The following is a 25,258-nucleotide window of genomic DNA, read 5'->3' as shown; positions in this document are numbered from 1 at the left end:
TGGCACTGACCCATAAACATCAAATCAAATCAGGTGTTTGTTAAGCGTGACTACTCACCCGTAAGGGTCTCAAGGCGCTGGGGGTGTGGGGGGGGGTTCGCAGGTGCCAGTCCATCAAGACGGAGGTCTGTCGAAGAGCCAGGTTTTGAGGTTTCTTGCAAAGATGGGGAGCGATGTTATCTGTCTGAGGTGGAGCGGAAGGTCGTTCCAGGCACTGGCTGCGCGGAAGGAGAAGGAGCGGCCTCCCGATATGGTATTTCTGGTGCGGGGGACCACGGTGTAGAAGAGCTGGGCTGATCGTAGGGTCCTTTGGGGTGCGTGGAATTTGAGTCGGCTGTTCAGGAATGCTGGTCCGGTGTCGTGGAGGACCTTGTGAGCATTGGTTAGCATCTTGAAGGTGACTCTAGCTTCGATGGGGAGCCAGTGGAGTGTGCGCAGGTGCTGGGAGATACGGTAGTGGCTTGGCAGGTTGAGGACCAGTCTTGCGTCGGTGTTTTGGATGTTCTGTAGCTTGTGGGAAGGTTTGTGTTTATAACATGAACCTAGAAACAAACTTACCACAAGGTGAAGCTCAAGGTGAACCTGGCCCATGTTGCCCATGGTGGGAAAATGTTTTTGAAGTAAATCTTTCTCAAGAGAACGACAGAGCAAATTTCTGTTTGGGGGCACCCTCAAAATTGACATGCTGTACAAATCTTAAGTATGGTGGCCTTCATGAACAGTGGAGCATTCAGCACATCAATGTCACGTCAATGATTGAAGGTGAATGTACTACTAAAAAAAAACACAGCTGTTTTGTCAAGGGCATGTTATTACTGTTCACAACTATGTTAAACTACCAGGAATTCTCAGCCCATATACAGGGAATGAGTCAAGCATGTGAATCTATGAAAGATCCAGTGCTACAGAACTTAATTGTTCAAAAGAATACAAGAAGAAACTGCATACTGACCAGAACTGCGCACTAGTTTGCTGCCATTAGGGTAGAAGCTAAACTTCCTCCTTACCAACAGTGCCCCTCTGCTTGTTTATCTTTTTTGCAGACCAGGAGAGATAGGTGATTATAGAAAAGTATTTTTATAGCTGAAAATTAACTCAGTGTCTTCTGTGACTACAGTGTGTTCGAGCATCACTGTTTAGGAATGGAAGGTCCTTCTCTTGACTTCTAAATAATTTTTTTCGTGGACTGCAGGATTTGCTTGAGGTATATGTGAGAACAACACTATGGGGCCCATTAGGATGGTGGGCGGATTGCCCCCTCCAGGCTGGCGGTAGCCACCGCCAGCCTGGCGGGGGCAATCCGCCCACCATCCGCACCTAAATCCCCACCCCGCCATATTAGGAGGGCGGGGGGGACCGCGGCGGACGGAAAGACCGTCCGCCGCTTTTCCGCCCCGGTCGCAAGGCGGAAAAGGTTTAATATGGTGGCGGTATTCAATAGACACGGCCAGCCATATTATGATGGGCTTGTGTAGATGCCTTTTCGCGGCGGCGATGCCGTCACGGAAAGGCATGCGGTCTTCACTCTGGGGGCCCCCTGCGGGCCCCCAGAGGGAAGGAGAGGTGGGGGCTGCACACGGGGGGTACCTGTGGTACCCCCCTTCATTTGCATAAACAAAGCGGCAGGCACCACGCCTGCCGCTTTGTTTATGCAAATGCATTAATGCATTTTTAGCATTGTGGCGGGCGGTGCAGAGAGCACCGCCCGCCACAATGCTATAAATGCAGGATGTGTCCGCCACTGTGGCGGGCACATCCTAATACCCCCCGGGACCCCCGCCCTAATGGCTGGCGGTCCCGAATTCCGACAGGATGGCGGACGGACAAAGTCCGCCCGTCATCCTAATGAACCCCTATGTTTGGTATCAAAAGCCAAGTAACAAAAGGATAAGAAATCTTGAAAGAGCAAGAGACTGCATAGATTAATTCCTGCCTGCACTCCACGCGCCATTGCTTTGATGATGAGCTTACTAGCACCATTGCATTGCATTTTGTATATCCTCAACTGAGGATATACTAAAATGCACATATTCTGGACATGTTGGAGAATACCCGTTCAAAGCTGAGTTTCAGGAGATACTTGGTTTCTCCACAGAAGAATTCTGCCACTAACTGGAATAGTGTTCCTACGACGATGATCTGTGGATGAGTTGTATCCTTTTTCCTGGAATAAGACCTACCTCTGAGTTTATGCCCCGCAATTCTGGGGCAATTTGATTACTGACCTCGAGGAGTGGCACTAGGAATGGATATAACCTGTGTAGGAGGTTTCCAGTTTATTTCTCGATCGTATGAAAGTTGTCACGCCTTGCAGGGGACATAAAGCAAGCCTCAATGCGTTTAAGAAAACCTATGCCTCGACATTCAGGAAACACCAGCCGTGAAGGTAGTGTCTGGCAAGCCAAGATTAAACCTCTAAAGAAATACTTCTCTTTGAAAAATCTGTCACAAGATTCCTAACATAGGCAAACATATTATATGGGAATATTAGTGAAGTACCATATTCAAAAAACCTACATTGCTTTGATGAGCAGCACATGTTGCACAGTGACATGCTTTCATTCAAATCTTTTCTAAATTAACCTTTTAATGATTCTGTGTTCTAGTTCCTCTCTATGCTTAACAGCCTTGCAACCATAGCTGGTGCTTACCCATGTGTCGGTCAAGACATACGCCTAGAATAAGTCACAATGTATACATGCCTACATTATGCATGATTCACAAAAGTTAGTCCTGAAGTGTGATATATGTGTGCTTATTATCCACAGGTTCTGAAACGAATAGTCACAAATGTTTTATGACTGTCATTGAAAAACTGCAAACCTGCATAAGAGTATTAAAAGAGTGGCTAGGAAAATGCATGGGAAACGTTGCTGTTATCTTTTGACTATTCCCAAAAAACAGTGCCCTTCAATTTACATAAGCTCATAACCTATACCCATATGAATGTGCAATACGTAGTGTATGTGGGGTAGTGCACAATCCAATCCAGTTTTGTCATTGCATGTAGGAAATAATGATGTGTGTAAACATATTTTTATAACTAGGAAAAAGTTCCGCAACTAGAAAGTCTGGCTTCTGGAAAGCAATGCACGGGGTCCTTTTCTGGGACTACTCGCCCTGAAGAAGACACTGAACCTGGAAGAGAGAAACATCATCCTCAAGATTAAAGGTAGTGGTCTGGTACTCACGTGTTGTGAGAGGAGGAGATCCAGTACTGAGACAGGGGGTAATTCATGTCCTCTGGGACCACTCGCTCATACTTGGAGTCCATCAGCATATTTTCCCGGGAGAAAAGGTATGTCAGAAACTGGAAGCAAACAACACAAACCAAACTATTAATATTGAAAGAGTCCTGGATTTAATGACAATTTGTGCCATTTCAAAATAAACGCAGCATGAAAAGATCACTTTGAAAAAAAAACACTTTATATAAAGTTAACATAAAATAAACACCAAACTCCCCAAGTGTACCCATAGAAAAGACTTTAAACAATCTCATATTACCAAAGCCCCTCTCAGCAGATTAAGTGTACTTGTATCTTGTAAAACAGAAGTAGGTCTTTCAATAATTATTACTCTGCAATGGTATTGAGTCTTTTGAGCCTCTTTGGGAAGTACATTTTATAGAAAGAAAAGTGTAAGGGAATATATTAACTCCCACTTTCCTACTGCAATAGAACTTAAAGCAGAGCCATTGGAGAGGGTGGGATGTAAAATGTTAGTCAGAAGCCAATATGCATATGTTAACAGATTTAATGTATCACAGATAACAGAAGAGCGGGTTCCAAAATTGTAGGAAAGACGCCAAAAATCAGGTGGCCTCACTTTAGCGTCAGCTATCCCCTTGCTGTGTGCGAGATAGCAAAGCCAGTACTCACAACGAGGTGAGAAACTACATATGTATTGTACAGCTACCCTCCATTTAGGAAGGGATTACTTTTGGATTACATTTTAGAACCAGGCATTGTCTAAATCCTGAAGGTGCATGTTTGTAAAAGATAAAATACAAACATCAACATGCTACGAAACAAAATCAATGAAGAACAGAAAGAGACCAGAATAATTGTAACCGAAAGAAAGGAAAGCAGAAGCTATCAAGGGGATAAGAGATCAAACATGAGACATTAAAAGGGAAACAAAAGAAAAAATTACTCAGCGAAAACCAAAGAAAAGTAATTCACATAGGGCCCGATTCACAGAACTTAAACTGAGACAAAATCCTAAACTTACTACTTTTGGTATTCACAGAACGCACTTACTACTTTTAGTTAAACTTACTACTTTTGGTTAAACTTACTACTTTTGGTATTCACAGAAGGCATTTAGTAGTAGTACACTAACTTTGCTACTACTAAATGCCTTCTGTGAATACCAAAAGTAATAAGTTTAACCAAAAGTAGTAAGTTTAACCAAAAGTAGTAAGTTCATTCTGTGAATACCAAAAATAGTAAGTGCCTTCTATAATTACCAAAAGTAGTAAGTTTAGGATTTTGTCTCAGATTAGTTCTGTGAAAACGGCCCAAACTAACAGAGAAGAAAGTTGAGAGAAAGAACCAGAATGAAAAAGATCAACTACATTAGAGTAGTGTAATATGAAAAGTAAAAGTAGAGAGAAGAAAATAAACAAAGGGGGGGGGGACTAAACACAGAGGGGACATTTAAAAGGATACGTCACAGAGATAAGATAGAAGGATAAAGGGAAAATATGCATGAGTTATTGACGAACTGAAGGAGAAAAGATAAGTCAGCAAGCTAATTAGAGGAATGAGTGCACATAAGCTTGAATACAAAGCCAAGAAAGAAAAAGACAATGGCAGAAATTTAGCAGGAAAAGAAAAGAAAGCTTTTGTGCAAATCTTTTCAAAGTGTGCTTAAGATGTTTATACCACTAGTTGCCGCTCTTGTGAGAGGAAAAACAAAAGAAGAGCTTCAGTGCCCTCCCCTGGTATTGGTGAATATCTTGGTACAGTGGTCACAGCCATGCAGGGTGTTAAAGCTCAGATACAATGGCAACTGCTCACCTCATCCAGCTGGAAACAGGGTTCAGACATCTCTCCAGGTGGCTCCTTCAGGTAAGAACACATGTGTTCCCTCACTTTGCCGGTGTCATTCGCCCATCCCTCCTGAACATAAGGGGGGAGAAACCAGAGTGAGCGGTGCTGACCATGACTTTAGGGAGTGCAGAGAACTGTGCTCGGCCAGTAGGACGTCCATTGAACTGGGTCATCATTCTAAAGCCATGGCCTAAGCAAACAAAAGAGTCCTAGTATAGAAAGGGGTACCTAGCCAGGGGCATGCAAAGAGGCGCCCCAGGCTGGGGTGAGGAGGAAGGTACACTTAAACTGCAGTAGACACTGGGAGGCATGAGGATGGACTTTGGGCTGGATTGCAGATCTCCCAGGACCAGTGAACTGTGGGACCAATAGGGAGCCAGAGATGGCTCTGATTTATATGCGAAATAAGCTGGCCTTACAAGGAGTAAGGACTATCCCTGGGCACTCTAGAATGCACAAAGTTGCGTTATATAATGTAAATCCGGACTTCAAAGGTGATTGTAGTCATAGTAGTCTTATATTTAATTCAGATTTCAATTTAAGCAAACTTTTCACATTACAATCATATTACGTCATATGATGATGTAGTTTTGCATATGATTAACAATCATAAAATCCAAGGTCATATAGGTAATGTACTCCAGAAGTTTTAGTAATCCCCGATGCATTTCGTGCAAAACTGCACTTCTTCAGGGGGAATCTGTGTGAAAGAAAAAGATATATGTAGGGCGCTAAAAAGTTCAGGAGTCTAAAGAACAGAGAATCTGCGATGGAAATTGTGAGGTTAGTATCTGTGGGATATGGCTATGAAAAGAACAAAGGCAAAATACTACAAGGTAGAGTAGTGACGTTGTTAAGATTAAGGAGTGGGGTGACTGGTAACAGAAAGAGAAACCAGGAAACCGTGCACGTAATCAGTATGTAACGGGAATGTTTGGCGTGTCTCGAGGAAACTTGAAAATAACTCTACAGGTGTTCATTAATGTGGTCTACGAGGAAGCGTAATATGTTAACGCTCGAAAATATCACGTGAAGTGAAAGGGATATAACGGTGAATAAAATAAAACGTGCAGCTGACCCTCATGCGGGGCAGATTAAAATCGTGGTGAAAGGAACTAGAAATTCAAACACTTACCGACCAAAGGAGTTATGATTAAATCGACGAGCTACTGGCGGTAAGGTCCGGTCCGTGTCTACGGGAACCCGGAAGACGCCGAGCATGTGCACATGCTCCTTAATGTGGGTGAAAAGCTGTGCTCATAGAAGTTGCTGGGACAGTGAATAAAACGCGAGGATGGAGGACCGTGGGGGGGTGATAAAAACAAAAAATGCCTGAGTAAAAAATGAACCCAAGTAAAAGAAGTGAACATGTATACCTAGTAAAACAGTACCAAAGCACAATGTAATGTAAATGTAAAGTAACTGGGGGAGGGGGGGTCAGAGATAGAAGTAAAGAGATAGAAGAAAGGTGAAAATGTGAATGCAACAGGAGTGCAAAGCGTAGAAAAGAGAAGGTACGAATGGACAGATAAAGGATTGTAACAAATGAACTAAAACAGAAAGGGAAAAAGATCAAATTACTGGAGGGGTAAATAGTCAGAAAGAGAGATCAAACAGGTACAGAGCAAATTCTTATAAGTGGCAACTGTATTCCAATCTGTCATTGAGTCCTTTCGGATGCAAGGAGTGAAGACGGTATATCCAATATAGTTCAGGTTGAAGCAGGTTTTTATTGTTATCTCTGTAAGTGAGTTTATCCACTACCTTAAGGACTAGGAAACGGATTTGGCTTGAGTTATGAGAATGTTGGACAAAGTGAGCAGCTACACAGGACTTTAAGTTCTTCGTACGAATGTTACTGCGGTGTTCGGTCAGTCTTGTTTTGATTTTACATTCTGTTTTTCCCACTTATGGGAGGCCACAGGGGCACTTTAGCATATATATAACATTCATGGAGTCACAGGTGGCATTGACTCGTAGGTGTATGGGTGTTCCTTGAATGGGGTGAGATAAGAAATTGTCTGGAATGATAATACTGCAATGTCCGCAATTATGGCACGGTATTGTGCCTTTGGAGATCATGTTCTCGATGGTTGGCGATTGTTTCAATATAGATTGTATGTTTCTGGAACGCTGGTAAGCAAAGATAGGTGGTTTGTCAAACACTTTATTGAAGTCTGTTTCCAATTGAAGTAATGGCCAGTGCTTGCGGATAGACTCTTTGATTTTTGTGGATTGCGTCGAGAATTTTGATACAAAAACAGAACGTGTGTCTTTGTCAGGAGACTTCTCTCTGAGTTTAAGTAGATCTTGTCTTTGTCTGTTCGACACTCTGTCTTCTGCAGCTTGAGTGAGTTCTCTGGGGTAACCTCGTTGATGAAATTTCTTGATAATGGTAGTACTGTCCTGTGTATACAGGTCAATTGTGGATGCAATCCGTTTGGCACGGAGAAGTTGCGAATATGGTAAATGGTGTTTTAAACTTGGTTGATGGAAGCTGCGGTAATGTAAGTAGTTATTGCGGTCGGTAGTCTTGGTGTATATTGATGTGACGAATTGGTTGTTAGATATTGAGATTTGTACATCCAGAAACGGTATGGTTGTGGTACTGAAACTGTGTGTGAATTGAATACGGTCATTTACTCGATTGAGAGAGTCGATGGCGTGGGTTAACTGAGTTTCATTGCCTTTCCAAACGAGAAAGATGTCATCAATATATCGGTAGTAGGCGCATAAGAATGGTTGCCAATCTTGATGGTTCAAAATATGCTGTTTCTCAAATAAGTACATGAATAGATTCGCGTATGCTGGAGCAGCACAGTTGCCCACTAACTTACAGATCTTCATCCTTGAACTTATGCAATTTACGCTCCATCACAATTACTTCAAATCTTTCAATAATGAACATTACCTACAGCCATCTGGAGTCGCCATGGGCAACCGTGCTGCTCCAGCATACGCGAATCTATTCATGTACTTATTTGAGAAACAGCATATTTTGAACCATCAAGATTGGCAACCATTCTTATGCGCCTATTACCGATATATTGATGACATCTTTCTCGTTTGGAAAGGCAATGAAACTTAGTTAACCCACGCCATCGACTCTCTCAATCGAGTAAATGACTGTATTCAATTCACACACAGTTTCAATACCACAACCATACCTTTTCTGGATGTACAAATCTCAATATCTAACAACCAATTCGTCACATCAATATACACCAAGACTACCGACCGCAATAACTACTTACATTACCGCAGCTTCCATCAACCAAGTTTAAAACGCCATTTACCATATTCGCAACTTCTCCGTGCCAAACGGATTGCATCCACAATTGACCTGTATACACAGGACAGTACTACCATTATCAAGAAATGTCATCAACGAGGTTACCCCAGAGAACTCACTCAAGCTGCAGAAGACAGAGTGTCGAACAGACAAAGACAAGATCTACTTAAACTCAGAGAGAAGTCTCCAGACAAAGACACACGTTCTGTTTTTGTATCAAAATTCTCGACGCAATCCACAAAAATCAAAGAGTCTATCCGCAAGCACTGGCCATTACTTCAATTGGAAACAGACTTCAATAAAGTGTTTGACAAACCACCTATCTTTGCTTACCAGAGTTCCAGAAACATACAATCTATATTGAAACAATCGCCAACCATCGATAACATGATCTTCAAAGGCACAATACGTGCCATAATTGCGGACATTGCAGTAGTATCATTCCAGGCAATTTCTTATCCCACCCCACTCAAGGAACACCCATACACCTACGAGTCAATGCCACCTGTGACTCCATGAATGTTATATATATGCTAAAGTGCCTCTGTGGCCTCCCATACGTGGGAAAAACAGAACGTAAAATCAAAACAAGACTGACCGAACACCGCAGTAACATTCGTACGAAGAACTTAAAGTCCTGTGTAGCTGCTCACTTTGTCCAACATTCTCATAACCCAAGCCAAATCCGTTTCCTAGTCCTTGAAGTAGTGGATAAACTCACTTACAGAGATAACAATAAAAACCTGCTTCAACGTGAACTATATTGGATATACCGTCTTCACTCCTTGCATCCGAAAGGACTCAATGACAGATTGGAATACAGATGCCACTTATAAGAATTTGCTCTGTACCTGTTTGATCTCTCTTTCTGACTATTTACCCCTCCAGTAATTTGATCTTTTTCCCTTTCTGTTTTAGTTCATTTGTTACAATCCTTTATCTTTCCATTCGTACCTTCTCTTTTCTACATTTTGCACTCCTGTTGCATTCACACTTTCACGTTTCTTCTATCTCTTTACTTCTATCTCTGACCCCCCAGTTACTTTACATTTACATTACATTGTGCTTTGGTACTGTTTTACAAGGTATACATGTTTACTTCTTTTACTTGGGTTAATTTTTTACTCAGGCATTTTTTGTTTTTATCACCCCCCCATGGTCCTCCATCCCCGCGTTTTATTCACTGTCCCAGCAACTTCGTTAACACTCAGTCCGCTTTCTATGAGCACAGCTTTTCACCCACATTAAGGAGCATGTGCGCATGCTCGACGTCTTCCGGGTTCCCGTAGACACGGACCGGACCTTACCGCCAGCAGCTTGTCGATTTAATCATAACTCCTTTGGTTGGTAAGTGTTTGAATTTCTAGTTCCTTTCACCACGATTTTCATCTGCCCCGCATGAGGGTCAGCTGCACGTTTTGTTTTATTCACCGTTATATCCCTTTCACTTCACGTGATATTTTCGAGCGTTAACATATTACGCTTCCTCGTAGACCACATTAATGAACACCTGTAGAGTTATTTTCAAGTTTCCTCGAGGCACGCCAAACATTCCCGTTACATACTGATTACGTGCACGGTTTCCTGGTTTCTCTTTCTGTTATCAGTCACCCCACTCCTTAATCTTAACAACGTCACTACTCTATCTTGTAGTATTTTGCCTTTGTTCTTTTCGTAGCCATATCCCACAGATACTAACCTCACAATTTCCATCGCAGATTCTCTGTTTTTTAGACTCCTGAACTTTTTAGCGCCCTACATATATCTTTTTCTTTTACACAGATTCCCCTGAAGAAGTGCAGTTTTGCACGAAATGCATCGGGGATTACTAAAACTTCTGGAGTACATTACCTATATGACCTTGGATTTTATGATTGTTAATCATATGAAAAACTACATCATCATATAACGTAATATGATTGTAATGCGAAAAGTTTGCCTAAATTGAAATCTGAATTAAATATAAGACTACTATGACTACAATCAACTTTGAAGTCCGGATTTACATTATATAACGCAACTTTGTGCATTCTAGAGTGCCCAGGGATAGTCCTTACTCCTTGTAAGGCCAGCTTATTTTGATTATTCTACAGCACCTTGTGGATTCAGAAGGTGACCTCCCTGAGCACCTATAACATGTGTACCTATTTACCCTTGTGATTTACTTCAGTTACCCAGGAGTGCAGCGGTTTCAAGTTATTGTTCCTGATTTATATGCCCCAGCTCCTATGCAGCCCATGAGCCTGGTGAAATCTAGAGCTGGAGGCAGCCCTTGGGGTGGGGGGTTCCCTGAGTAAGGGACAGTATAAGATGGTGAAAGTCTGGCCCCCAGCAGTGTAGCGTGAGTTGCCAGCACCTGGGGCAAGGCAAGTATCTTTTCTCTTTTCTTTTAAAATGTTCTGCCCCAAAGAATGCCCCATAAAATTTTCCACCCGGGTCAACCGCCGAAGTGGCCCCGCCCATGCTACGGCACTGCCCGCAAAGCACAAGAGAGACTTGAGCCTGGTCTCGTTGGGGCTCCTGCAAATGGGGGCTTGGATAAAGATAGCAGCACTTGGCTTAACCCGATGGAATCTTGCTGGATCTGGGGGACAGGCTATCTTCCAACATCATGGGCAAGACTAAAGGAACTGTCTGACACTGCTGTGCACATGCACTATCTCCCTGTACCTCCTTGTTGGGGTCACTGTCTACTCAGTCACACCAACAGCTTTGGGAAGATCACTATTCAGTGATTTGTTTTAAGCCTATTCCTCTTCCTCATATGAGCTACTGTCTTCACCACCAAAGCTGTGGGACCCGACAGACTTGCCGGCTAGATCTACCACAAAGGTGCCCGCTGGCCAAACAGCCTGAAGCGTGCGGAGGAGCTGCTTAGGCCAATCTCAGCAACAGCACTGGAGCTGTTAAGAAAGACACTCCGACTGGTAAAGGTTTTCGTTGAACATATTATCAATTACCAATAAGAGCTGAAAACTAGCTTAACCATACTAACCACATGTACTGTGACAACATGATACACAATATTGTGTATACAGCGCTCCGCTGCACTTCTGAGGCTAGGTCTACATTACACAAATACCACTCTCTGCCCCCAAATAAACATAGTTAACACAAAGCTATATCCAACACCACTGCACATGGAACTCTGAAGTGTCTGAAAGGTGGAGAGATAGAAACCAGTGAAATAAATAAATACTATATTAAAATGATTGCAGGCTTCACTAGAAATGTTGGCCAACATATTTAGCCCTTAATTCGTGAAAACAAAACTGTGGCTCGCTCACTACACAATACCAATAAGGGTGTATGGGCAGGAGACAGTTGGGAAATGGCCAGGGGGTTGACTGACCATACATGTATACTCTGATATCCAAACTGGTCAGTTTCCGGTGCGGACAAACCTTCTGATCATGCTGAAGAAACTTCTGGAAGTCGTAGAGTGTTATCTGGCAGAGCTCTGGGCGATCAACATTTCTGGAGATAGAAGTAAACAAAAGTGAAATGCAGTGTGAAACACAGAAATGCAGAAACAGAGTTGAATGTGGATAATGAATGCTGGGCCCTTCCTCACTACCCCTACTCCTGCCTACTCAGTACTACTGATATCTACATATTTACAATTTCTTTTGTAGTCACAGACATGTAGGGTTGTATGGTTGTATCAGTCCCATCTATTGGAATTCATTACTCTTTAAATGTATATATTTTTTTTTATTTTAGTCCACGGTACCTCTACATTCTCTAACGTCGCTCAGAAGAATTTAGCCGAATGCCTCTCACACACAAACACTGCTTCCTTTCGCTACTGATGGTTACCATTACTAAGAAGTAGCAAACCAAAGCTCCTACTTTACCCAATAAAACTGATCTTCACACCTCATATACATATACTAAGCCCCTCAGAAGGGTTGTCAGACAAAATATTAACAGAGAACGAACAATCGAATATCATAAAGTCACTCTATTTAATGAAAAATATTAAAATATGAAGGTGGGGGATAATGGAAAGGGAATCAGGTGAACTAAAAAAAGGGGTGAGGGTGGGACCATCAGAGTTGGGCTCTAGAATAGGAAATATGGCAGAAGGAGAGGAGATCTGGAGGCTTAGCAGCATTGCTCATTTAAGGTGGTTAGCCCTCTAGTGACTAGTGCAAGAACACCACCAGAGGTGAGAAAATACCCTCTGACTCAAAGTAAGTGTGTGTCTCACAATTACAGCTCAATTTAAAGAGACAATTACTCTCTTCTCTGGGCCCTGCAGTATTAAATTGCTTTTCTTGATTTCTCAGACTGTTTTTAAAAAGGGGAATGAGAAAAAAAGGATTTATATAAGGTAAAGATTAAACAAAAATAAAACGTGTGGCTTTTCTGATGTCCAGTCAAGTGGCTGAAAACCTCTGCATATTGCTCTGCTCCACTGCTGTATGCCATGGGGCCTAAACCAAAGAAGAAAAACTGGCCACTATGCCACCTAGCTGAGCAGCAATGCATAGCCCAACCTGGTGCCATGGACCCCTCAAATCGCTGGCGGTGCTGGCAGGACACCTACTGCACTGATGATAGCCATGCCCCAGATCTGCTGCAACAGCCAAGGAAAGATACAGGGGGCACTGGGCGAAGCTGCCTTCTTTGGGGGACCAGCCCTCAGAAGTGGGCCTTCTTGCACTCACACTTTTTTTCCAACAACCTTTTTTTCTTACTCAAGGAATTCAAGATGGTTGTCTAATGCCACAAGCGCCTTTCTCGTTTGTTGTATCACTGGCACATCATGTGGCCTTCTCAAGAAAAATACAGAAAACACCATCAACATTATGAGTCAAGACCAGTGCATAACATATAATAAGCCTCTATTACTCACCTCACACTTCTTCATCCGCAAGAATTAAAAGTCTCATTGGTCAGCCAGACAAGATCAGAGAGAAAAACATGGGAGCCATATTGAGTTCTTTTGTGTTTGTTTCCTGTTGTCACTGCTTCAGCTACTTCTTTGTGTGACTCAAAACAATGAACTATTCGTAACTTTAGATCTACTTGCTCATATGAATATGGTTGAATATTGGTGTTTTGGTGCGTAGCGTTTAACTATGATAATGTGTGGAAGACCTTCCTAGTCTCTTCAGAATATATCCTATATATGCTTGAATAAGTGGAGTTGGAAACATGCTGGTGGACGTGTGCCTGTCCCAAGTTCACTCATCTAATATACAATAAAAAAATAACCCTTTCTAGACTCTTCCCTCCTTTATCCATCCTTGCGTCATCTCAAACCGCTTTTTACTATTCAGATCTCCCAAACAACTCTTCCTTCATGTAACCTTACTTAAATTCATCCTTAACCTCATAATCTTTCTCCCTAATCCACATCTAGAGGATCTTCCAACATCAATCTCTCCCTTACTCTCCCCAAACCTCCCCAAAAAAACACTTTTGTGACCCTTCTCTCTTCTATCCCTCTATTATCATTTTCAATCCAACTAACAGACTCTCATATCCACCGCTCAAATGTATTCATATTTCCTTATACTAATTCACCACTAAACCTATTTGGGGTCCGGAGTAGCATGCTACTTGCCGAAAAGTGATTCGAGGCCTCGTCAGGGGTAGTAAGTGGTATATAATTGCAACTACAATTACATTGTTTAGCAGACACACTTCAACTCTGTCAATTAAACTGGAGCCTGATGCTTGGACCCTGTGCCAAATGCACATGGTGGACTTTTCCTATGCAGACTGTTTGTGGTACAATGTAATGTAATGTAATGTTACACTCCATGGAGCATCTTGGCGCTTTTGAGAAGGGAGAACAGGTGTTATTGTTCCTGTGGGAAAGCGTGACAGGTGAATTATATAAGGTTTTTACAGTGTGTGTCGGGTAGGGTGTATATCCAAGTTTTAAGGGTCTTTCTGAAGAGAGTTTCGGTGGGGATATGTCGGAAGGGGGGTGGTAATGTGTTCCAGGCCTTAGACCCCAGGACTGCTAGAGCTTTTCCTCCTTTGGTTTTAAGTCGAACTTGGGTATGGTGAGGAGGTTGTCACCTTGGGATCTCAGGCAACGTGTAGGGATGTAGTGTTTAAACATGTTTTCAATGTATTTTGGTCCAGTTTTATTGAAAGCCCTGAAAGTGATTAACAGGATCTTAAAAAGCACCCTTTTATGAATAGGGAGCCAGTGCAGGATGTTCATTGCTATCGTGGCCGAGGTCCTTCTTTTCCATCCTAGGACTAGTCTGGCTGCTGCATGTTGCACCACTTGTAGTTTGTGGCAGACTGTTCTGTTGGTTCCTGCGTACAGACTGTTGCAGTAGTCAAAGCGGGAGGTGACGAGGGCCACTGCAACACTCTTCCTAACTGAGAGGGGGATGAGGTCGAAAAATTTCCTAAGCTTTTTTATTATGCCGAAACAGGTCCCCGCCACGGCTACTGCTTGTTGTTGAAAGTTCATGGAGGGGTCTAGTTTTATCCCTAGATTTCTTACTGCATTGGCCGTGTTAGGGGGAGCAATAGCGTCTTCTGGCCACCACAGAATAGGGTTAAAGATGTTTCCCTTGCCGAGAGGTAGAATTTCGGTCTTCCCTGTATTGCATTTGAGATGATTTGTTTCCATCCAGTGGAATGTAGCTTCTAGGCAGTTTTTAAGTTTGGTCTCTGCTACGCCAGTATCGTCCTCCATCACTAGGATGAGTGCGGTGCTGGAAATGAGCCATCTTTGCAAGGGTTGTGCATCATGACTATTTTCACAGCTAGTTGATGAGCTGAGATTTTTGGCCAAGAAATACAAATGATACCTTACAAAGGTACTGCATCAGTCCATTCTGGTCTCCATGTACTACAAGCAGCCTTTTGCTAAATATCTTGGCTAAGATGTTAGAGTCCATCTTCCACAGATGTCTGGCACCATGATGAACATTATTTACTTGGAAATTGCTTTGTTTCTAAAACTCCATGAAGTGTCGGCAGCCTGCCCATCTTCCTACATTCTTTGGCCCAGAGCCTACCATGCGGCTAGCTGTGCGCTGCTTCGAAGAAATCTGCATGGAAACTTTTCAGCCGTGAGGTCTACGCATTTTGTAGATGCTGTATAGACAGCTTTACTTCTGCAGTTCTTCTGATAATGTTATCCACCGCCTCCTTTTTCCTCTCCACAGAGTCATCCCAATGTGACATCTGCAAACAAAACTGACTTTTTCCCTCACCCCTGGGTGATCCAGGCATGGAGAGATTCTGTGGAAGCTTGCAGGTCTCTCTGCAATGTCCGTACTGTCTGTCAGCTTCTTCCCCAACACGTAAACTCACAGGACAACACATACTAACTCAAGGTCTGGTGATAGTTACGTATTCTGAAAATGTAATGAGTTTGCCCTTAGTTCCTTTTACTGTTACTCGTTTTATTGAAGGGCTCTCTTACCATTATTATGCCACTTTTTTCAATAGGACCTGCGTTCAGCTTAGAACTCTGTATCCCTCATAAAGGGCCATACTGCTATGTACTAAGTCTTTGTTAGTGAAGTTGTATTTTCAACCCTTCTTGTCTAGAATTCTGAGAAGATCTGCCATGGGTGCAAATCAGTCCTTCATAACATAGCTTGTGGCTTCATTCCTGTACTCACCATGTTAGGGGTCAAGAACATGTGATTTAGATTCACCATGGTAAAAAAGTGACTGTAAGATGCAGGACTCTGACCACAGTGTTACCATGTGACAGGAGGAGTGAGTTGTCAAGAATGAAAACTCACTTATGTATTTTAAGGACTCAATATCCCTGTGCTTCCTTTGTTCTCTGTAGGCAGTCGTCCCTCAGGAAGCGCCTCCAGTGTTGGTTTCCTGTCTCTCACCTCAGGGAGCGCCTCCAGTGTTGATTCCCTGTCTCTCACCTCAGAGAGCTCCTCCAGTGTTGATTCCCTGTCTCTCACCTCCTCCAGTGTTGATTCCCCGTCTCTCACCTCAGAGAGCTCCTCCAGTGTTGATTCCCCGTCTCTCACCTCAGAGAGCTCCTCCAGTGTTGATTTCCTGTCTCTCACCTCAGGGAGCGCCTCCAGTGTTGATTTCCTGTCTCGCACGCCAGGGAGCGCCTCCAGTGTTGATTTCCTGTCTCTCACCTCAGGGAGCGCCTCCAGTGTTGATTCCCTGTCTCTCACCTCAGGGAGCTCCTCCAGTGTTGATTTCCTGTCTCGCACGCCAGGGAGCGCCTCCAGTGTTGATTTCCTGTCTCGCACACCAGGGAGCGCCTCCAGTGTTCCTGTCTCTCACCTCAGGGGGCGCCTCCAGTGTTGATACCCTGTCTCTCACCTCAGGTAGCACCTCCAGTGTTGATTCCCCATCTCTCACCTCAGGGGACGCCTCAAGTGTTGATTTCTTGTCTCTCTCACCTCAGGGGTGCCTCTAGTGTTGATTCCCCGTCTCTCACCTCAGGGAGCGCCTCCAGTGTTGCTACCCTGTCTCCCACCTCAGGGAGTGCCTCCAGTGTTGATACCCTGTCTCTTACCTCAGGAAGCACCTCGAGTTTTGATTTCCTTTCTCTCACCTCAGGGAGTGTCTCCAATGTTGACTGCCTATCTTGCACGCCAGGGAGCTCCTCCAGTGTTAATTCCCTGCCTCTCACCTCAAGGAACACCTCCAGTGTTTATTCCCCGTCTCTCACCTCAGGGAGCGCCTCCAGTGTTCATACCCTGTCTCTCACCTCAGGGAGTGCCTCCAGTGTTGATACCCTGTCCTTCAACCTCAGGGAGCGCCTCCAGTTTTGATTTCTGTCTCTCACCTCAGGGAGTGTCTCCAATGTTAACTACCTGTCTCGCTCGCCAGGGAGCGCCTCCAGTGTTCATTTCCTATCTCGCATACCAGGGAGCGCCTCCAGTGTTCATTTCTTATCTCCCACCTCAGGGAGTGCCTCCAGTGTTGATTCTCTGTCTCTCGCCTCTGAACACTTTGCATATATACTTTTGCAGATGCTTCAAAAGCTTACATACAAAACTGAAGACAAAGCCTTACCATGGCTGCAGCCAGACTGAGGACATCATTATCTGATTTTGTGGTTTACAATGTCACGCCTGCAATCCTGTGGCAGGGAAGCTATCACTCCTGTGACTAATGCTGTGGCGAGCAGGCAGAGAGAGAAGAACGTGTGTGTGTGTGTGTGCACAAGCGAGTGACCATGCACCAATACCTGTTCTCCTGTCTTATACCTGTTTTTTTTGTTAGAGAAGCTTCAATGATGCTGAACATGGTGCACTTCTGGTGTATGTGTGTTACAGAAGTCCCACACAAAAGTAAAAATGATTGGCTTTGTCAATGCTTGTTGTGTGAACCCTGTTATGCATATCTGTATCACTTCCACACAAGCACAGAATATCTAATAGCTAAGCTTTAATCACACCTATGAATTATGAATGTGCCAATGAGCTCAGATCTAATGACTGTGGCTCGCCACTCATTATCTTATTTCAACTCAGAATTACAGAACGAGTCCATTAAATATCACTCGCTACCTATTGTATGAAATGTATCTAAAGCTTGTCCCTACGGAGTAAATCATCAAATGACTTCTCTCACTGTAAACAGATGCAGTCTAATGGTAATGTGTCAAAAGCTGTGGATCTCTACCCCCCCCTTGTTTTCCAACCTATTTCACCCTACACATGGTGGAAGGAGACTCTTGTAACATTGCTGGTCCTACCTCACCTTCTAGGTGAACCAAGTCACTGTTTCCACCAATGTCCGGCCCCATTGACCTATTCACCTGACTCGTCCCAGTCTCAATCCAACTTCAGGCCCATCGGCAGTCACCCCTCTCCATCCAACATCCAGTCTAATGACCATCCCTGTCTTCATCCAACTTCAGGCTCATTGGCGGCACCCCTCTCCAGCCAATGCCTGACCCTCTGACTTTCCATGTCTCCACCCAATGCCTGGCCCACTGATCTTCCATCTCTCTATCCAACCCTAGGCCCGCTGACCGTCCCTGTCTCCATCCAACTCCTGGCCCGCTGACCATCCCTGTCTCAATCCAACTTCAAGCCCATTGACAGCACCCTTCTCTACTCAATGCCTGGCCCAATGACCATCGCCGTCTCCATCCAACTTCCGGCCCATTGAGCGTCCCTGTCTCCTTTCACCTGCCTGCCCACTGACAGCAGCCATTTCCACCCAACCGGCAGCCCATCGACATCTCCCAGCTAAAGCCCACAACGGTACCCACCACCTGCCCAATACCAGCATTAAAGAAACAGAAGCAGCCATCTTTGCTCCTTGGCTCAGAATTTAGATGTTGTCAGGAACAGAGCGTGAATACATTTTACCTAGCGGGGATGCATATTTAAATGTTATTGAAATTACGTTTTTCTCTTATTACGATTTAAAATATTGTGCCTCGCTGTTAATATAGAACAACAATGTGTGCTGAAATTTTGAGATGGACTTGGTTCTACTGATGTTATCAGAGTATTGACTGTGCTTTGCTAAATACTATTTGGAATGCAGTGATCTAGTCAAATGAAGAGCTGTCAATCAATCAATCAATCATGTGTTTGTTAAGTGCTACTACTCACCCGTGAGGGTCTCAAGGCGCTGGGGGAGGCGGGTTTCGCAGGTTTCAGTCCATCAAGGAGGGGGTCTGTCGAAGAGCCAGGTTTTGAGGGTTCTTGTGAAGATGGGGAGAGATTTTGTCTGTCTGAGGTGGAGAGGGAGGGCGCTCCGAGGTCTGGCCGCAAGGAAGGAGAGGAAGAAGGAGCGGCCGTCTGATCTGGTCTTTCTGGTGCGGGGGACCACGGCGTAGGAGAGCTTGGCTGATCATAGGGTCCTTTGGGGTGCGTGGAATTTGATCCGGCTTTTCAGGCATGCTGGTCCGGTGTTGTGGAGGGCCTTGAGAGGGTGGGTGAGCATCTTGAAGGTGACTTTAGCTTCGATGGGGGACCCAGTGGAGTATGCGCAGATGCTGGGAGATGTGGCAGTGTCTTGGCAGGTAGAGGACCAGTCTTGCGGCGGCGTTCTGGATGTTCTGTCGCTTGCGTGTGAGTTTTTTTTTATTCCGGCGTAGAGTGCGTTGATGTAGTCAAGTCTGCTGGTGACCAGGGCGTGAGTGACGGTCTTTCTGTGTTCGAGGGGGATCCATTTGAAGGTCTTGCGTAGGAGGCAGAGAGTGTGGAAGCAGGAGGACGAGACGGCGTTGATCTGGCGGTCCATTTTGAGTTGTCAGTGCCTGGGACATTCTTCACTGCAGTCTTCCCACTACTGAACTAACACTTAATGTAACCCCCTTAAAAAGGGTATCATTAAAATACTCATTGGATTAGATCTACAACAAACACAGGTGTGAAGCTGTGCTGGCAATTAAACACTGTTCACACCTTCATGCCTGGATGGGTGTATTAGTTATTAGTACACACCTCCAAGGGCAACAAGCATTTGCAATGCAATAGGTCTCGCATTTGCGCAAGTTTGAGCTATTGACATTGCAAATAACAACGCCTTTTATTTTTGTTTTTAAAACATAAATAAAAGGCATTGTCATTTACAATGCAAATGCCTAAAACTCGCATAAATGCGAGACCTATTGCATTGCAAATGCTTGTACGCTTGAGAGCGCTTTGTTACCAGGCCGGTGCCCACACGGCATTTGCCCCGAGTGCACTTTATCTAATTATTTACGGGACCCGTTTTTAGGTCCCTTGCGAGTGCCCACCTCGCATATATAATTATATTTTAATTCGAGGGTGCCTACCCCTCTTGCCCCCGAAAGAAATCACCGCCGCAGCCCTGCTCCGTGAAAACCGGAAGTCAGGCACTTTTGGCCGAGACGGGGGCGGGCCTGCAATCCGGCAGGAAGTGCCGCCCGCCGCCGCCGAAGAAGAAGTGAAGCCGGCCAACTGATGGCCTCTCCGCAGCCCGGGGCTCCCATGAGTTGAGAAGAGTCCCGGGGCTGCCAACAGCAAAACAGCCAGAGTGTTGCGGGGCTCCCAGGTGCTGGAGGGAGCCCCGGAAGTGAAGTCCTGCCCCCTGGTGCCGCGACGAGACGAGACGAGACTGCCACAGAGAGGAGCCCGATCCCCAGCAACAGCCCGGTGAGTGCCCGACCAGCGCTGCAGAGGAGACACGGAACACGCCAAAAGAGCCCGGTGAGTGGGAGGGGGGGAGGCGTACGCGTGTGTGTCTGTGTGTGTTCGAATGTGTCTGTGCGTGTGTCTGTGTGTGTGCGCGTGGGTCTGCGTGTGTGTATGCAGTGTGTGTGTGCCTGTGTATGCCTGTGTATGTACGCATGCATGAGTGTGGAGTGTGTTTGCGCATGGGAATGAGGCACGAGAGGGGCACGGCGCCGTGCGCGCCCACGAGGTGAAATCTGCGCTCGGCGCTCGTGCACCCTCTCGTGTCCACATTCCTAAATACGGGCCACAATAGGTCTGTCACTGACGCTCGACCTAATGAGTACAACAATCTCCCACAGCTATGGCACACCCCCTTCGATCATAGGTTGATGTTGTACTAACCCAATGACAAGTCAAGATTCTATTAATGAAACATTCCAGTTCCATAACATCACCAGGTTGAACACAGCACATCCCCCTTAGTACAAAAAAATAGCAATATATAATTCAAGCTCCATAAAACCAAAACAAAAAAGAACTTGCAATGAACAATAACAGTATAAAGACCAATAGGAAAAACATAAATGTTGATGTCACTATTGCATACAAATACAGGTAAAGGAATAGAAAAAAGAAAATTAAGAAACAATAAAATGAGAACTGATCGACCAAACTCATTCAACAAACTCACTCCTCTATCCAGGCGGTTTCTTATTCCTGACAGGCCTTGAAAAACACCAATACCCTCACAAGAGACATCGTGGAAACCACTATCAGCACTCACTTCCTCTGCAGGAAGTTTCACCAAGCGAGACATACTCCAAACATCACCCATGTCTGGTACAACCACATTCTTTTTAACTTTTTCGACAATCCCTTCTTCTCAAAGACAGGTTTCTTAAAAGAACACTTTCTCTTCAACAACTCATGCTCTCCGCTTTGTCTTGTGGGTGTTGTCATGCCTTGCTTTATATTTCATTTGATGCTTCTCCACTTTGAACCTTTGCGTTTCCTTAGTGCACTCAAAATTTGGTAACGCACTCAATCAATTTGGGTTCAATGTAAATGCTGCATTTCTCTCAACGTGCCATTCAAAGGAACTCTTAACTGCAAGGCTCTTGGCACTGATTTTCATGGATTTGTTCACCATCTCAACAAACTCACTGGCCTGGGGTCAATACAATGCTGTAGGCAAGTATGTAAGTTTAGTTCTCTGATAAACTCGCATATCTCCCATGAAACGAACGGCCCACCACTGTCTGTAACAATAGTTTCAGGAAGGCCTTTTCTAGAAAATCCCTCCTTAAGAAAGTCAATCACAATCCGCGTGGCCACTGAGTTGACGCACTTATTGATGATCTACTGAGTGGCATAATCTACCAACACAATGACAAATCTCGATCTAGGTTGCAAAAGTTCAAAAGGACCTGTAATATCCAAACCAGGATTTCTCCAAGATTCCCCAGGTATCTGCAAAGGAGATAAAAGTGCCTGATGAACCAATATTAGCCTTATAAGCATGTGCACAGGAAAAACATTTTTTAACAACCTCCTTAACCAACTTATCCAACACAGCCATCAATAAACTCCATTAACTTCGCTTTGGTCAAGTTCCTACCCAAATGCCCTTAGTGAGCCATGCTGACATGTCTCTCTCTCTGAGATACAGATGGGGGGGACCCTCCTGTTCCATCTAAACACTACACCAGGTCACAGGTACAACACGCCTTTGACAACAACATATTCTTTACCATGAATATCAACATCGTCAGCTTTAGGCCAACCATTAACTGCAAAATCCCGGTTTCCCTTATGCACACTGTCTTCCTCCACAACCAACTACAAGTCTCTCTTGTTCACCACATCTGACTGCACCCATAAAATACACTTAAGTGTCACATCCAAAATATCAACACTGAACTTACACTAGAAACATTCTCAGCAACTGGCATTCTTGACAGGGAATCAGCCATCTTGTTCATCAAACCAGGAAAATACTGTACTTCAAAACTGAATTCGCTGATCACACAAAACGAACCTCTCACAAAAAGAATTTGAGTTTATTTACCGCCCAAGTGCAGGCCAACACCTCACGCCCAATAAACAATTAACTTCAGCTCCCCTAAGAGCTTTGGAAGCAAAGGCAGTTACCTTCTATTCACCCTTGCCCAACTGAGACAAGACCGCTCGCAAACCACTGAGACTGGCATCAGTCTTTAGGGACAGTTTTTAATGCACATCAAAATGCCCTAAAGTTGGCATATGCCCCAAATGATTAGGTCAAGCCTGGGCAGCACAAGAGCTGCTCTGCAAGGTATGATGTACATGTATGGACGTGAACCTCCGCCCACTATCTGCCCAGTTTTTTAGGTCTCGCGACCTATCGATGCGCGCAAGCGCATCGAGCGGAGCGAGAATTCAAGTAGCCAAAATCCTCGTGAAACCAAGGGCTTCTTGCGCTGCAGTTTTCTTGAAGTTCACGTGAATCACGTGAGCAAACAAGCACGCGCATTCACGGCCAGCCCAGCACATCAAAGGGCTTTTCCTCCCCTAATTATTCATGGCCGGCTGCAGGCCGGCCGTACTTTCAGTTTCCCGGCCGCTCTCCCCAGCCAGCTTCCCCCAGGCCGTAGCAGCACTCCTCCCACACCTTTGAAGTGAAGAGCTTCACTTCAAAGGCCCCTGCTGCTTCACACCGTGTCGCATTTCTCCTCCCTCCTCCCCTTCTCTGCCTTCCCTCCGTCTTGTTTGTCTTTGTCTTAGCCTGCTTTTGACTTCAAAACAGAAAGAGCCACTGGTAATTTCATTAATAATATTGTGCATGGGTATTTCTTACACTTCGTTGTATAAAATGCTTTTGACTTCAAAACAGAAAGAGCCACTGGTACGTTTCATTAATAATATTGTGCATGGGTATTTCTTACACTTCGTTGTATAAAATGCTTTTGACTTCAAAACAGAAAGAGCCACTGGTACGTTTCATTAATAATATTGTGCATGGGTATTTCTTACACTTCGTTGTATAAAACGGCAGTCAAATCTTTCTAAAGTGTCCTCATTTTAAACGTCATTAACTTGTGTGTGCCAGTGCACGTGTACTAAGTACCTGGCACACTTCTGACTTGTTGAAGCCATGAAAGTTCACTTTGTCGTTAGATTTGACTGGTCTGCTCACACTGCTGGTCGTTCCGACCCAATGTTTAGATTGATTCTGGTTCGTGTTGTTGTTCTTGTCATCGTTCCGTGACTCACAGTACTTTGCGAGCGCGGTGGGGCCACCCCGGGCTGCACAGTGAACATCTCCAGCGATGGGAGTGCACCAAAAACTCTGCACACAGTATGTTACCAAAGACCATCTGGCTCATGGAAAGGAAATGTTTGCTCAACTTATATCGATAGAGAGAAGGCGTAAGATTGTCCTATGTCATCATCTGAAAATTAAATCACGAGTGTGGATAGGCGATCTTAATTTAATTTTACACAGAGGCACATTATATATTAAGCGAGCGTGATTTACGAATCACAACTGCAATCGATCAATCACTTTGAAACATACACATTTTAAAAGGTGAAAGCGGCAACTAATAACTTTCCTTATGAAGCAATCCCTTGTTTAAAGAGGAGTTACATTGCCACAGCTGTGAGATAATGTAAACAAAGTTGGTTCCTGCTGAATGAGCTAAATAGATCTGTTGGTTTACATTATGATAGCTGTTCAAACAACCGCCTTTATTACGAAAACTAGATGAACGCTCTTCTGCGCTAACTTGCAGTTCCGTCGTTGCTGTCGGCATCTGACAGAGTTCTCCTATAAAGCCACTCCCAGTAGTAACGATTGTTAGTCAGTGATACAACCAAACGTGCAGCCTGCGGCACTGACACCAGGAAAGCGCTTTGATCTATATCTCTTCCCCTCTCCCACTCCCTCCTCCCACTTGCTCCTGCTGAGCCTCACAAGTGGTTGCATCTCACCTACAGACTTCCTGGCTCGCACGCGTTATGTTAAAAGACCAACAGTCTATTTAATGCTGCCAGCTCCCTCACTTTCCTACCAGGGCACCCATCATGGGGCATTACAGCACCTCATCCCTCTGCATTGATAACTGCGTCACAGCTCACCTCTCGTTCCTAAGCCTCCCGCAACGGCCATATTAGACGCCGCTTCTCATTCTTGTGCCTCACCCCCTGCCCCAACAGGCTCTCGTTTTTTTGTCACAGCATTGCCGTCCCATGCCTCACAGTATTACAACTGTGTAACATAATCACACCACGGGACACTCCTCCATCAAGCGCTTCGCATCTCAATCACCCGAGAGGCATATTTGGTGCTTTTTTAGCAGCCTGTGCGTTACAGCACAAGTCAACATCTCGACAGGAATAGTAAGGCGCTATATAAATAAATATATACATCCTGTTCATGCCACCCTGTTAGCCTATTGCAATTGCGTCACATTGCATGGCAATACTGCATCTAGCGCTTTGCATCTCACCAGACACCTCTAACTGCGTCAGAGGTGACCTCAACAGTTTATATGGTGCTTCCCAGCCTTGTGAGTGGCACTCAACAGGACACACACACAACCACACACACGCACACAACCCCCCACACACGCAACCCCCCACATACAACCCCACACACACATACCCACACACACACACGCACACACACACACACACACAACCCCCCCCACACACACAACCACACACACACAAAACCAGACACACAAAACGGCACACACACGCAAAACCCCACACATGCAAAAAAACACACACAAACCCACACACACACATACACACAACGCCACATACACTCACAACCCCCCCCACACACA

At 44.7% G+C, this 25,258-nt stretch overlaps 1 protein-coding gene across 1 annotated transcript in view; it reads right to left on the bottom strand.

Moving 5' to 3' along the window:
- The window catches only part of LOC144828457 (1-phosphatidylinositol 4,5-bisphosphate phosphodiesterase gamma-1-like), a 617,664-nt gene that overhangs the window by 209,822 nt on the left and 382,584 nt on the right, over positions 1 to 25,258 (bottom strand). Inside the window, exons 9-11 of the mRNA XM_078686634.1 lie at positions 11,754 to 11,826; positions 5,025 to 5,126; positions 3,192 to 3,310 (exon numbers count right to left, since the gene is read on the bottom strand). Coding sequence (XP_078542760.1) covers positions 3,192 to 3,310; positions 5,025 to 5,126; positions 11,754 to 11,826 — 294 coding nt within the window. The remainder of the gene's footprint in view (positions 1 to 3,191; positions 3,311 to 5,024; positions 5,127 to 11,753; positions 11,827 to 25,258) is intronic.

The sequence above is a fragment of the Lissotriton helveticus genome, chromosome 4_1, assembly GCF_964261635.1.
Source record: "Lissotriton helveticus chromosome 4_1, aLisHel1.1, whole genome shotgun sequence".
In the NCBI taxonomy this organism is placed as follows: domain Eukaryota; kingdom Metazoa; phylum Chordata; class Amphibia; order Caudata; family Salamandridae; genus Lissotriton; species Lissotriton helveticus.
The sequence above is the reverse complement of the archived record's forward strand: the minus strand, read 5'-3'. Positions and strand labels throughout refer to the sequence as shown.